The following is a 13,895-nucleotide window of genomic DNA, read 5'->3' on the forward strand; positions in this document are numbered from 1 at the left end:
CTGCCAAAGACAAACACCTGCTTTGCATCCTATTTATCAAAGTGTTCAAACAACAGCAGAATTACACGTAATTATTTTAGAGATCATTAAAAGGCTACATTTGCCTATGAAATTTTCAGATACCCAATACCAAATACACAGAAAAGTCATAAAGTCACCTAGCAATTAGTTACAAGTTACTGAAGGAGCACCTTTACAAGAAGGCACTGGAAAGCAATATTTGCTTACCTCCCCTGGGCAATCAATTGTTCTTTCTCATGAATAATGTGAGAAGCTGCGTTACTGATTTGGATCTTATTCACTCATTCTTAAGAATGCAAAATAAAACACTTCTACTAAAAGCTAGTAAGTCTAAATCTGAGATGTAAAAGTAACTACGACCATCTTAACTAGGCCTGTAATTACTGCATTTCATTTGAGAAAACCATGTAGCTTCAGTATCTCATCTGCGACAATCCTGCAGTCTCAATCACAGAGACATATAAATTATACAGGACAGTAAAATTACATTGCAAATCAACCTTCACATTGCAACAACTGTATCTAATTCCAGAATAAACATTTCTAAGCCTAATTACAAGCCAGACTTCTCAATCAAGAAGCACGGAATCATTTCAATATAAACGAGGAAGCAGAACTTACTCTCAGGTGCCGATTTTCTTCTGACAGCTTCATAACCTCTGCCTGAAGTCTTTTGCACTCTTCCACTAGCTTCCTCGTTTCAGTATCATTAAGTGAAACACTATGTGGTTTTGGCATCGGTCCATCCTGCTTAGATGTATTCTGTACTGGAGCGGGTTTGCTTGCGTCTATATCGTTCTACAAATATTAAGAATGACTTGAGAATTTTACTTACCTAGAGAAAAATTATCCACAGCTTAAAACTGAAACACAATCCAGCTACTAATATAGACAGTTATATTTACAGTACTCTAAATAAAAGACTTCTGTGATTGGTTCAGTTCTGATTACTGAAAGTATTAAAGAGCAAGAGAAGGATCTACTGTTTATGTTTTGTGCTCCATGCCACTGAGACAAAACCAAACACTTAAGCTGCTTAACACTAACTCAGCAGGCACCAAAGTAACACAGTAACATAAAATGCACCAAATAACATTTGAACTTGGTAGGAAAACTAAGTGGAAAGAGCAGAATTTGTTTTTAGTCCCCCCCCCAACTCAGAGGGCGGTGAGGTGCTGGCACAGCTGCCCAGAGAAGCTGTGGTGCCCCATCCCTGTGGAGGCGTTCCAGGCCAGGTTGGAGGGGACCTGGGCAGCTGAGCTGCTGGGGGGCAGCCCTGCCCACGACTGGGTGGGCTTTGAGGTGCCTTCCAGACCAAGCCATCCTATGGTTCTTTAAGGGAACAGCGCAAAGCTGTGCTGAAGTTCAGATGAGGCAATAGACTCATTAAAATTCAAGCTGCACTATGTCTACTAGATAAACTACAGAGCTATCTCATCCCTTAGACCTTATAATGCATGGAAAGCAGTCCATCCTGAACGTGACAGAAAACCTATTAAAAGGTAATGTGTCTACCATATCTACATACTAACATTTTTTTCCTTTTTTTTTTTTTTTTTTGCTAACAGCACTTACTTAGTCTACAGCACCTACTTGCATTTTAAATCTTTGGCAATGCACCCATAGACAGCCTAAGAGACATTCCCTGCTATTCTACACAGGTACGCTGCTAACTGAATCTAAGAGCAGCCTATTTTTACCATGAGTAAGCAGACAAGGACTTGGAGTTTTATTGTTTTGTTTTGTTTGTTCATTAGCTAAGAAGAGCTCCTTTCATAGTACGGGAACTTCAGAGACCTTATCTCCCAAAGCAAACCTCCTTCCTCTGCCATCTCACCTCCCTGACTGGTTCCCTTACATCAATCTCCAGGCTGCGACTGGTAGGCATCTGAAGAGAGCAGCAGCCGACTGGAGTGAAGTACTTGCACCCTGGTGTAGGTATACTCTGAGGGTCCTGGCAGATTTCTCATCACAAGGCTTAAGTCAGTGCCTAAACCTGCTAAAACATTAGGTTTTGCAACCTCATGCTGCTACTCAGAAAAACATAACTATGTGCAGTGTATACTATGAAGGCATCACATTAAAGAAAGTACAAACGTATTTAGTACTACTTCGTTATATCTAAAGTATGATTGAGTAGGAGGCACACACAGGCAACTTGCACAGCTCACTAAAAGCCCACGCCTTCAGTTATCCTTAACCAGACTTTCCCCTAACGCACCTTACAGACTACAGTACAAACTGGACAGTGTTAAAGAAAAGTCAAAGCCACGACGTGAATAAGGTCACTAACAGAAATCCCACTTCAGTACTTTATCTCACGATGCTAAAAGCAGCACCAAACAAAAATTAAGGGTAAGTAGGAATGTACAGTATTGAGATTCCATAAACCAGATGAATGAGGGTAAAAAAAAGCATCAGTGCGTAAGAATTTCAGTCATATTCCAAAAAGCTAGGTAACTGACAGTTAACTACTATTCCAAACATCAGATGACACAAAACAGACATCTTCAGACTACATACAATGAAAGTGTCATCTCCTATACAAATAGAATTGATTTTTTGTTTGAAGTCAGAAGCATTTAAGAGGTTTTTTTCATCTGGATTATCAGTCTGTACCACTGCCTTCAATGATGCAGTCAGAGCTCCCAGAGCACGTATTAATTTCTAAGCGGTACTTCCTTTCCTCATTTAGATGAATTAGAAAGAGAATTTTTAAAGCTGAAAAGCATTTAATACTTCAAAAAGCAAATGATTCGATTTGCTTTTCCCTGTATGCAGTACTGAAGACTCAGATTTTATGTGGCAGCAATATAATGCTAAAGTCAGAAATAAGAATAATGAAAGGATAAATTTTTTTTGCATTGCTTTAAACAATTTGAAATGATGGTACCATGGCAAATTATGTACAGCAGAAGACAACACTGATTTGTTTGCACTACAACATGCAAACCATGCACAAAGAATATCAGTATTCATCCTGAAATTTCATGTAATTCAGCCCATACACTGTTATACAATGTAAAGCCCAGTCCTCCTTTCCACTGAATTTAGTAGAGATTCCAACAATCCATTTAACCAACAAAACAAACAAAAAAAGTGTTTCAAACAAATTTCTGTAGGATCCTAGCAGTGTATGACAGCTTTTTTTACTCCTTTCTTACTTACCAGTTTATCGTTCTCATTGGGCATTTCAAACACACATCTCAATTTGGAGTCCATCAACTCATCAGGTTTTGCTTCTTTCCACTAAAACAAGTAACACAGTTATTGAATAAGCCAGTCACACACAAATCTGAACACTTGATAAGGCTGCCCTTATGGCTTCCCTATAACCCTTACAAAGCTGAATACTATCCTTGCCCCAGCTGAAATGTTCAGATTTGCTTTTGAACACAGTCGAAGTTGGACAGAACACTACAAAAGTAGTGAAAGTTAGACATGTTTAAACTTAAGTCTGGAAATGGAATCAAGTGAGCTGAATGTCAAGACGGATCCAGAGATCTGTAGGGCACGGCAAGAAGGACAGCAGAATGGTTTCTGTAACACAGTCAGAAACAGAAGTACCATCTGAGTCGGTCTATCACTACTCAGCGTATGCGCTCCTTACATTCTATCTTGGAAGCACCCATTCTAAATAAATGGCTGAAAGACACTTTTAGTGATTCTATCCTTAGCTCCAGAGTACGTTTCTTTAGTTCTCTTTTGTCACTGGCATTAATTGCACACTAACTCATAACTATAATTACTGGTTTTCTGCCAGATTTGTTCCTCGGTATTCTTTACTTCAGCACACTGAGAAAGCTGTTATTTGAAAGGTATTTCTAAAATGGATTTTTATATTCTCACCGAATGGTTGATGCTTCACTTCTCGCACATAAACAAGAGCTATCAGAGCATATTAAAAAAAGTAAACCAGACAACAAGGAGGAGAGATGTTATTTTTGTAGCTGCGTGTCTCAAAAGCTTAACAAAAACTCTTCCAGTGGAGAGAAATGCCACAATAATCTTTGCCTTCATACATACAGGAAGAGAGCCTAAGCCTGCAGAGGTTTAGTGGATTTTAGTGATTCACAAACCTTATCCTTACTTTGTTTACCTTCTCCTCCTCCACCTTCAGTGAACATGGAACTGCATGAGTCACCACGTGAACTCACGGAAGTGTTTAGAAACAGAAGTCCGTGCATCATTCCCCTGGACTCTGCTTGGATATCTGCTGGATGTGCTCATGGGAACCCATGTATGCTCTAAAGAGCATGTTCTGACAACTGAAGGCCAGCTTTCCTATTGCTTCTAAGTCGTCCTTCTGAATTAACAGGCACAAAACTAAATCTATTCTTCCTGGATCTTTCATCAGACCGGTCCCACCCAAAAACAGAATACACAACTTGTTCTACTAATAAAGAAAATAGATCTATCATTTGTGATGCATTAAGCCACTTGGTGTCTTAGAGAGAGACAGAATAATCCTTCAAATGTTTCAATTCCTTACAATACCATTCAACTTTTCAGATAAACACTTCTTAGTCCAAATGCACCCATTTCACACAACTTCAGGCTTGCTGCTTGCATATACCCTTGATTCCTTCAAATACAACCTGTTTATTTCCTTCCAATGAGCTGCAGATCAGATACAACACAGCAGTAACTTAACACTGAACAGACCTTACCTCTGATTTATTACTACTTTGATTTAATCCCTCAAATAGGCAAATTCTGAGAACTGAACCTGTATTTAGCATTAAAAACCCTGAATCACTTATAGAAATCATTTCTTCAGAGGAAATTCAATTTTGCAAAAACAAAACATTATGAAAACATGATTGACTTAAGACTGATTTTTTAAAAAAGAAATCCAAACTAGTCATACTATCTCATTTTTACTTACCACTGCCTCCATATCTGAAATATTTGGTGGTGCATAGATTGTTTGTACCATAAACTTGTGTTTACTCTTCTCATTTGGGTCATAGTCAAAAGGCTGCAGCATTACTGTTCAAAAGAATAAAATAAAACATGTAACTAAGTGATCTCATCACTGTAAAAAAAATGCTATACACTTGATTCTCGCTGACCAGACACCAGAAGTTAAGATGCGAAGGGAGCATTGAAAACACTGTAGATACACGCTGTAGCAATAAGTAATGAAACACCTTAATAGTGTAGCTTTAAAGATTATTTCTCCACCTACTATGGCAAGAAGACATTTAATATACGAGAAAGAACAAATACATCCTGTAAGACAGAGAGCAAACAAACACCATAGGATTTTCCTTTGGAATTAACACACTTTGTGACTGAGTGAATGCAAAGGTAAAAGAACTCTGGCAGACCTCACGACATCTACCCAAGGGAGAAAAGGAAGAGAACCTGTATCAGGCTGACCACCAACCAGTAGAAGCTCATCTGACTTCCAAAGGCATACTGATCTAAGCTAGGAGCAGAACTACTAAAATACTTAATTCAAACCAGGATTATTAAAAGAAGTAATGCTGTCAAGGGCTTTAATAGTTCACTGTAGAAAAGTTTCAAATTCAGTTCTTAAAAAATGAAGTGGTCAGCTAGAGAATAACTACAAAACACATTTTATTCACATTTTGACATTATTATCTTTAAGTCCAGCCTCACAGCTAACATTTGCCTTAAAAGTACTCACAGTCCATGTATGCATTTGAATTCTATATTTTACCAGTGGGGAAATAGGGAATTCAAAACCAAGCTCTCTGTAAAGGCAATTGTTAAATACTTAACACCCTCTCTTTGTATTTTATCTGATGCATTTTACCCCTGCATTTTCAGCCTTCAACATAATCTAATGCAGATTTAAAATAATAAATTAAAAAAAAAAAAAATCACAACAACCTTCCTGAATAAAACCAGCCATTTTGACACAAACCAGTCTGTACTACAATTACCAGAGATAGGATATGCCAGGAGTATTTGTGACAGGGCAATTTCTGAATGACTGCTTTCTGAAGTTGAAAATTCTATTGGTCAAGAAGGAAAACTCACGTTTCAAAGTTATTATTTTGAAGCATGCCGAAATTCAGTGGAAAAATAAATAACATCAACATAGCAATATTCACCATCTCAATTATTACTACGCTACTACAGTATTTTTAGAGGAATGCTTCAATTACAGGAGTACAGAATCTTCATCCATCCAAACTGTACAAAGCCATGAGGAGGCTGGCTTTCTGCTACTGATGGTTGTTTTGTTTAGGAAACAGCCCAGAGGGGAAGCCAGGTTACTCTGGTGTCATTATTTTTGTGGCTTCTTCAGTTCAAAGTGACTGAAAAGCATTTGTCCATAATTTAGACCAGAATGTTACAGGATATAGTTGTCTATCTATGGGTGTAACAGGCACAGTGTAAGGACTGAAATATCTGAGCATATAAGGTTTATCATAGTAGCACTGGAGGACTCCTGAAGTAGAAGGATGAGTAGATGACCAGCACAGTCTACCTCCATAGAGCAGATCACGAAAGACAATTAGTTGACTCAATCCAAATCGGAGTCTAGGACAATAAAAACTTTACGTATCTGTACATGCATGTACACACAAGTTCACACTTCCAACTTTCTACCAGGGCATGATGACCCAGAGCGAACTGTAAAGATAAATTATTTGACAATGCTCATGCACCTGAGTTTCACAGAAATTAAAGATGTGCTAAAGTTCAATTTATGTAAAACTAAGATAAACGTAAGTAATTTCAGATAAAATGAATTACGTACTTATGGAGTCCTACCAAAAGGAATCTGTACTGTTAGCTATTTTACAGCAATGAAAAAAACCTAGAGAAGGAATATCCATTTAGCTAGAAAAACACACTGTATGCTCTGAACAAGCTTCCCATGTGTTCTCAAGAACTTCAGTCAGAAGATTTCAATACTGTTGTAATTGAATTGTTGGAAATTGTATTTCCCACAATTCTAAATCTTCAACACCCTTGCTCTCACGCAAAGCAAATTCTTCACAGTAGAACTGGATTGTGTAAGTTGATAAAACAGTAAGTACAATATCAAAATGATTCACTTTGTCTGTCCAAATTCACTAGTCCGTATGAAAAGTTACTTCTAAATTTAATCATAGTGCCACCTAATTTTAGACCCTATGTACTGGTTATATGTTGCAGATGTTTGCTGCTGGGTGGTTATTTGATATTTTTCCCTGTTGAAAGCTGCATACAGCATAATCAAAGGATAATTAAATAATCTATCATTGTATCTAGCAACCTGGGTTAAAATAAAGCAGTGAAAGGAACTGCGCTATTTGATGTGCTTTCAAACAATCCTATTTTGAAAGGTTTAAAGCCAGAGTTCTTCAATCCTTGGTCTTACTTGGGTCCAAAACATAAATGATTAAACTAAAGGCTTCTTCCAAATACAGATCTAAGATCTCTTCTATCAACAGACTACAGAAAACATGTAGTACTCTTCCCTTCACCAAGGGAAGAGATGGAATACCTTGAAAAACAGCAAAGCCAGCTTTCTACCATCTAAGAACTGACAAAATCCTTGGATAGCTAGTTGAATAACTTCATACTCTTTGACCACTAGGCAACAGCTGAAAGCACGAACGAATGAGAGCCAGCAGAGAACAGAACCACAGAATCATAAAAACACAGAATCACCAAGGTTGGAAAAGACTTGCAAGATCATCCAGTCCAATCGTCCACCTATCACCAATGGTTCTCACTAAACCATGTCCCTCCACACAACGTCTAAATGTTCCTCGAACACCTCCAGGGTCAATGACTCCACCACCTCCCTGGGCAGCCCATTCCAGCGCCTGACCACTCTTTTGGAAAAGTAGTATTTCCTAACATCCAGCCTGAATCTCCCACACAATGGCACAACTTGAGGCCATTCCCTTTAGTCCTATCACCAGTTACACGAGAGAAGAGGCCGATCCCCAGCTCACTACAACCTCCCTTCAGGTAATTATGGAGAGTGATAACATCTCCCCCGAGTCCCTTCTTCTCCACCTCTTTAGGCCTGCGCTCCAGATCCCGCACAGCTTTGTTACCCTTCTCTGGACGTGCGCCAGGGCCTCCATATACTCTCACAGTGAGGGGTACAAAAGTCAACAGTACTCAAGGTGCAGCCTCACCAGTGCTGAGAGTACAGATGGACAATTACTTCCCTGTTCCTGCTTGCAACGCTATTTCTGATATAAGCCAGGATGCCATTGGTCTTCTTGGCCACCTGGGCATACTGCTGGCCATGTTCAGTCAAGCACTGACCAATACTCCCAGGTCCATTTCCTCTACACAGTCTTCCAGCAACTCTGCTCCAAGCCAGTAGCACTGCCTGGGCCATTATTGTGGCCAAAGTCCAAGACCTGGCACTTGGTCTTGTTGAACTTCACCCCACTGGCTTCAGCCCAGCAATCCAGCCTGTCCAGATCCCTCTGTAGGGCCTCGCTACCCCCAGGTAGATAGACACTTCTAGCCAACTTGGTGTCATCCACAAACTTAATGAGGGTGCACTCAATGCCCTCATCCAGGTCATCAATAAAGATATTAAACAGAACAGGTCCCAGTACTGACCCCTGGGGAACACCACTCTTGACCAGTCACCAGCCAGATTTAACTCCGTTCATCACCACCCCCTGGGCCCAGCCCTCCAGCCAGTTTCTTATCCAGCAAAGAGTGTACCTATCCAAGCCATAGGCTGCCAGCTTCTCCAGGAGAACACTGTGGGAGACAGTGTTGATACTGTCAGTGTTGACACTTCAGCTTTTGCTGAAGTCTAGGTAGACCACATAAACAGCCTTTCCCTCATCCACGAGGCAGGTCACTAGATCATAGAAGGAGATCAGGTTGGTCAAGCAGGACCTGCCTTTCATGAACCCAGGCTGGCTAGGCCTGATCCCCTGGTTGTCCTGCACATGCTGTGTGATCTCCCTCATGACAATCTGTTCCATAACCTTCCCTGGCATCAAGGTCAGGCTGACAGGCCTGTAGTCCCCCTGGATCCTCCTTACGACCCTTCTTATAGATGGGAGTCACACTGGCAAGTCTCCAGACTTCTGGGCCTTCTCCTTTCTTCTTCTTTCTTCATGGAAAGCATCCATGAATTCAAAGAACTATTAAAAACTAACATTAGGCTTTGAATAATCATGGAAAGCCTCATGAATATAAGAAGCTGCAGTATTCAGCACATTCTTGGAATCCACAAATAGTTCACATATAAGCTCTAGGAGAATTACAACAAATAGTTATGAAATCAAGCCTCCTGTTAGTATGGTAGTAATGTTTTCCACATTGGAGGGCTTTATCTCCACAGGATACATCTTAAATGGGTCTGAAAACCAGCAGGAAGAACAGCAACAAGTAACAGTAACAAGCTGTAAAGAAAGAACAGTAGTATTCTATACCCCAGAAAGAAAAATCAACTGGAAGCTACTAGTATAGATGATACATAATAAACCATTAATTTCACTCGTCAAAGTAAAGGAAAAGCCATTCAGATCAATAGTAGAAATGCAGGTCTCAATGACTTAGTATTTTTGGAACAATGTATAAACACTGTTGAAAACGGTTACCTACTCATTCCCAATTGAATGATGCATAAAATGTCCATAGACATCATTAAAATGACTTTTAAATCACATTTCCAGTAATAAATTTTAAAACTCTCTTGACTCTAAATCAGCTAATGTATTTAAATGGGCTAAAGTCAGCTAACTCTGACAACATTTAGTTTTGAACAGAGAGCTTCAGCCCAACGTATCCTACATTGAACTCTCTCTGCCTAACAATGTGAGAGAAATCTATTTTTAATGACATGAACAATGAGTCAGCACTAAAAACATTTAGCAGAGAGATGCATGAGATAAAGTGGGTCAACTAGAAAAACTATCCGTGCACTTGGCCTACCAAGTGACCCAAAAGAAGTCATGGGTAACAACAAATCACAACAAAAAACAGCAGTAACAAAGTCTGAATTCTGAAAAGTAGCTGGTACTAAATATCTGCATCTAGGAGTTACTGTAGCTGAATAAATGCGCCAGATTCCTGTAACACAGAAAAAACAGTATTCACAGAGATGCAAAATGGAAAGGGATGCTCCATGATACTGTTTCCCTTTATAGGTCAACCTATAAGAAGCTGAGATATTTGAAAATATTTGAAACAGATACAGCAGTTTCTCTTTTGGAAAAGGACATACAAAAATCGAAAGACTGAAAGAATTAAAAGGATGACGTAGAATAATGGAAAGGTTTGGGTTGGAAGGAACCTTGAAGATCATCCAGTTCCAACTTCTCTGCCGTGGGGAAGGGCACTTTCCATTGGACTAGGCTGGCTAAAGCCCCAACCAACCTGGCCTTCGATGTCTCCAAGAATTAGGAGCTCGGCTAGGCAAGCTGTAACTATGACGTAGAACTATGACATCATGAGATATTGCAGAATCATAGGAAAAAAAAAAAACACCTTGATAGTAGATGGTTGTAGTCTAGCAATCAAATACATAATTGAGACAAATAGCTGAGAGTCAAAGTTAAAAAAAGAAAAAGTAAGCTTTCGACTATCCAAATTTCGAAACAATTTTCTCGGTAAAATAATCTTCCACCCACAAAACACTGAACTGTCCATGGCAATACTGAAGTTTTAAAAAGTCGCTTTCTACAGATCACTGATATTAGATCAGAAAACTGATGACTCTGCTACAAGGAAAGTTAATCTTAACATTTTAATCGATCAAAATGTAAAAAGTTTACCTAAGTTATTCCTCGCAATTTTTCAACAAACACCTGAAGCTAGTTCCTCAGCTGCTTTTAAATTCCCCCAACGGTACAACGGGACAGTTATGAATCTGAAAAGCTCTGAGGATTGCTCCATGTTTCCTTTTTGCTTTGCTATAGCTTTTCAGAGCTGCTACGAAAATCAGCTTTCTAGACTAAGGAGATCTAAGAGCTCATACCTGTATTACCTTTATCTCTATAGCCTGCAAAACCACAGGCTATCTAAAAGAGATTTCCTTCTCTCCATGTTGGGAAATACAATGGGTCCACACTCCTTTCCTCTTACAGCCATTGGTTTGAAAACCCCGTTACTCAGAAAATTACTAACTCGCTACAGCTGGGAGAACAATCTACCAAAATCCTTCACTTAGTCACAAGGCCAATATCTACTCTGTTCATTTTCTTGAGAATGACAGAGTCCAATCTCATCTAGATTTAGACCACCATATGTCCAACTATCAAAATACTGCTGATTGTCAGAATGAAGTATATAAGCCAAACCTAGATAGAGCTTCATGGGGAAAAAAGATAAAATAAAAGTATTGTGTGGCTTCAAGGTTCACAATGCTGAGTAGTAACGATCCTTTTTTTAATCCTCACTCAAGAAAAACGGATTAAGTCTCCCAAGGTCTAGATTTTTCACATCTTCGGGCTACAAAACAGCTCTACCTAATTAACAGGAAAAAAAATTAAAAGCAATTTAATGACTGTCACTTCACATATGCTATGTAATACACACAACTCTTGTATGAAACAACAGAGTCCAGACAACAGGGGCCAGTACTATCAAAACAACTATTCCACATCTGTGAAAGTTTTGGGTTTTTGATTAATGCAATGAATTATCAAATGTTAAACTTGAGACACATCAGAGCAGTCGAGTAATGTCCCACTTGAAGATAGAAACATGAAAACAGTAGTTAGAAGCAAAGCTATTGCTAATGTCACTGTCCATTTCCAACTTTCTTCCCTCCTTTACACACAGAGAGCTGCAGATAAATACAACAAATGGCAAATATTTCTGGCACAGAGCATTTTCATGCATCACTGCAAGTCTACATCATCAAAAGTCAATATTCACACTAATGAAGGGAAGAAGTCTTTTTCAAAAGCTGGTGTCCTTACAACAGCCTCTGAGATCACCATTAGAGAACTCAATTGAAGGTCCAAAAAGCATACAACCTACCACTATTTGATTTTACCTGAAACAATTACAGATGATCCTGGGTCGATAATTCCACTGTTTGGCCTCACACAGTATCGACGAGGCGCTGTGGTCTTCACTTTGAAGCATACTTTTCTATCTGATGGATTTCGTAGCTTAAGATTTGTGGTTACGACATCTGTAAAGGGACCTGAAAAAAAAGAAAAGGTTGTTTTTTTAAATGTGCACGTATCTGTGGAAAGGAAACCTGCTCGTACAGTGCAAATTATTCTTAATTCAATGTAATTTGAAGGCAATAAGTTTCTAAAAACCGGTCTAATCATACATCTGTTAAGCACATAAACTGTTACATGCAAAGCATACTCTATCATCTAAGTTAAAATAACATTTATTAAAGTAATGAAGAAATAAATATTATGATTGATTCAAGCTGCTGGTGCAAGAAGTTCATATATACATATATAGACAGATTTTTTTTTTAAACACAGAGGAGTCATCATGTTAATTTTATCCCAGCTTTCTTAACTTTTTAAGTACTTGGAAGGTAATGGTCAAATGCTAAACTAAATTCTGCTGGATTTTTCTTTAGGGATAGAGACACAGCATGTACTTTAAACATTTGGAAGTGTTCCAAAGACAGTAAACACTGATACTGGAACAGACTAACTGCACCTGACATTCCAATTTCTGTTAGATTTCTGAGTTCCTGCAGACTTGACAGAAGCACATAAACCTCATTATTTAAATTCAAAGCAGGCAAGGAAGATGATATTCTATTTATTCATACACTCTAACAAAATTCACAGAAAAGAAACTAATTGCCAGATTCACCTATCTGATGCAGTATATTGGCTGTGTTAAACCATCAAGATAGGAATGATGGTTTATGATCGGATTGCACAACAGCAGCATAATTTCAATATTAAGTTGTAAAAACTCTTCTTCCAGAAGAGATCACCTCCATTTGGTGCCACACAGTAACAGCAAGAAAGGTTCACTGTTCTGAGCGGTGCCCATCATCTGAAAGCATGAATGCACAGACACTAAAGGAATGCAACTTAGAAAATGGAATTCCAAATGAACATGAAATTTATTCAATATTATTTCATGTGCACCTTAACTTTCAAGAAGCCTCCTGACTATTCTTTAGAAATTACAAATGTAATCACTACAAAAGGGAGTTATTTCACCATTGCTGAAATTGCAACAACTATTACTCCATTTTAAGAAAGCCTTCTATTGTATAGGATTAAAAATACACATTTTTATACATGTTGTAAGGTACAACAAAACCACCAATTGTACAAGGTAAAATACATCGATTCTCTTTCAGACACAGTATTCCTCAGAGGCCTAAGGACTTCTCTGAAGGAAGTGGTACTAAGACTAGCAAGCACATTATTACACTGGAGGGCTCACTATCTGACCAAAGATTGACTTCCATAACCTTCTTTCAGTCCAAATCCTTGATTTTGAAAGAGCACTCAACACAGCCTTGATATAAAACAACGGGATGCAAATCAATGAAGACTAGGACTGGGTCTGAGAACCAGAATAGTGAGCCATAATTGAAAACACACACAAACCAGTTAAAATCCAAGACTTTTTTTTCTGAGCAAATAGGACCTAATTGGTATTACTTGTCTGAAAAATTCACTTCTAGCCTGGCTTTTTATGGTAGAGGAAAATAATCACCCTCTTAATCCACTCAAACTTGGCATAGGACCCATGAGGAAGGTTTACAGAATGACTTCAAAGTTTCTTGCCACTTGCCCCTTGACGGCTCTAGCAGGATCCAGTTGCATTTGCTTACAGAGCCTCATCTAAAAATAACTTCCATAACCCAGAGCACAAGCTGAAGTAGGAGCAGGTATCTGAATAATCCTCTGAGACTGGTGATACACTCAGACCAACCATTTCTTTTTTGAGCTATATAAACATTATTAAGGACATAA

General features: G+C 38.7%; 1 protein-coding gene across 2 annotated transcripts in view; it reads right to left on the reverse strand.

The window, feature by feature from the left end:
• Window positions 1–13,895, reverse strand: part of VAPA (VAMP associated protein A) — a 31,904-nt gene that overhangs the window by 3,627 nt on the left and 14,382 nt on the right. The window contains exons 2-5 of one of the 2 annotated variants that reach the window (NM_001389455.2): window positions 11,978–12,130; window positions 4,910–5,013; window positions 3,190–3,270; window positions 643–819 (exon numbers count right to left, since the gene is read on the reverse strand). In NM_001389455.2, the coding sequence (NP_001376384.1) occupies window positions 643–819; window positions 3,190–3,270; window positions 4,910–5,013; window positions 11,978–12,130 (515 nt within the window). Of the gene's footprint in view, window positions 1–642; window positions 820–1,566; window positions 3,271–4,909; window positions 5,014–11,977; window positions 12,131–13,895 lie in introns of those variants that run through there. The other variant, NM_001080869.3, reaches the window with a different exon arrangement.

This window comes from Gallus gallus, chromosome 2 (assembly GCF_016699485.2).
Source record: "Gallus gallus isolate bGalGal1 chromosome 2, bGalGal1.mat.broiler.GRCg7b, whole genome shotgun sequence".
Taxonomy (NCBI): Eukaryota; Metazoa; Chordata; class Aves; order Galliformes; family Phasianidae; genus Gallus; species Gallus gallus.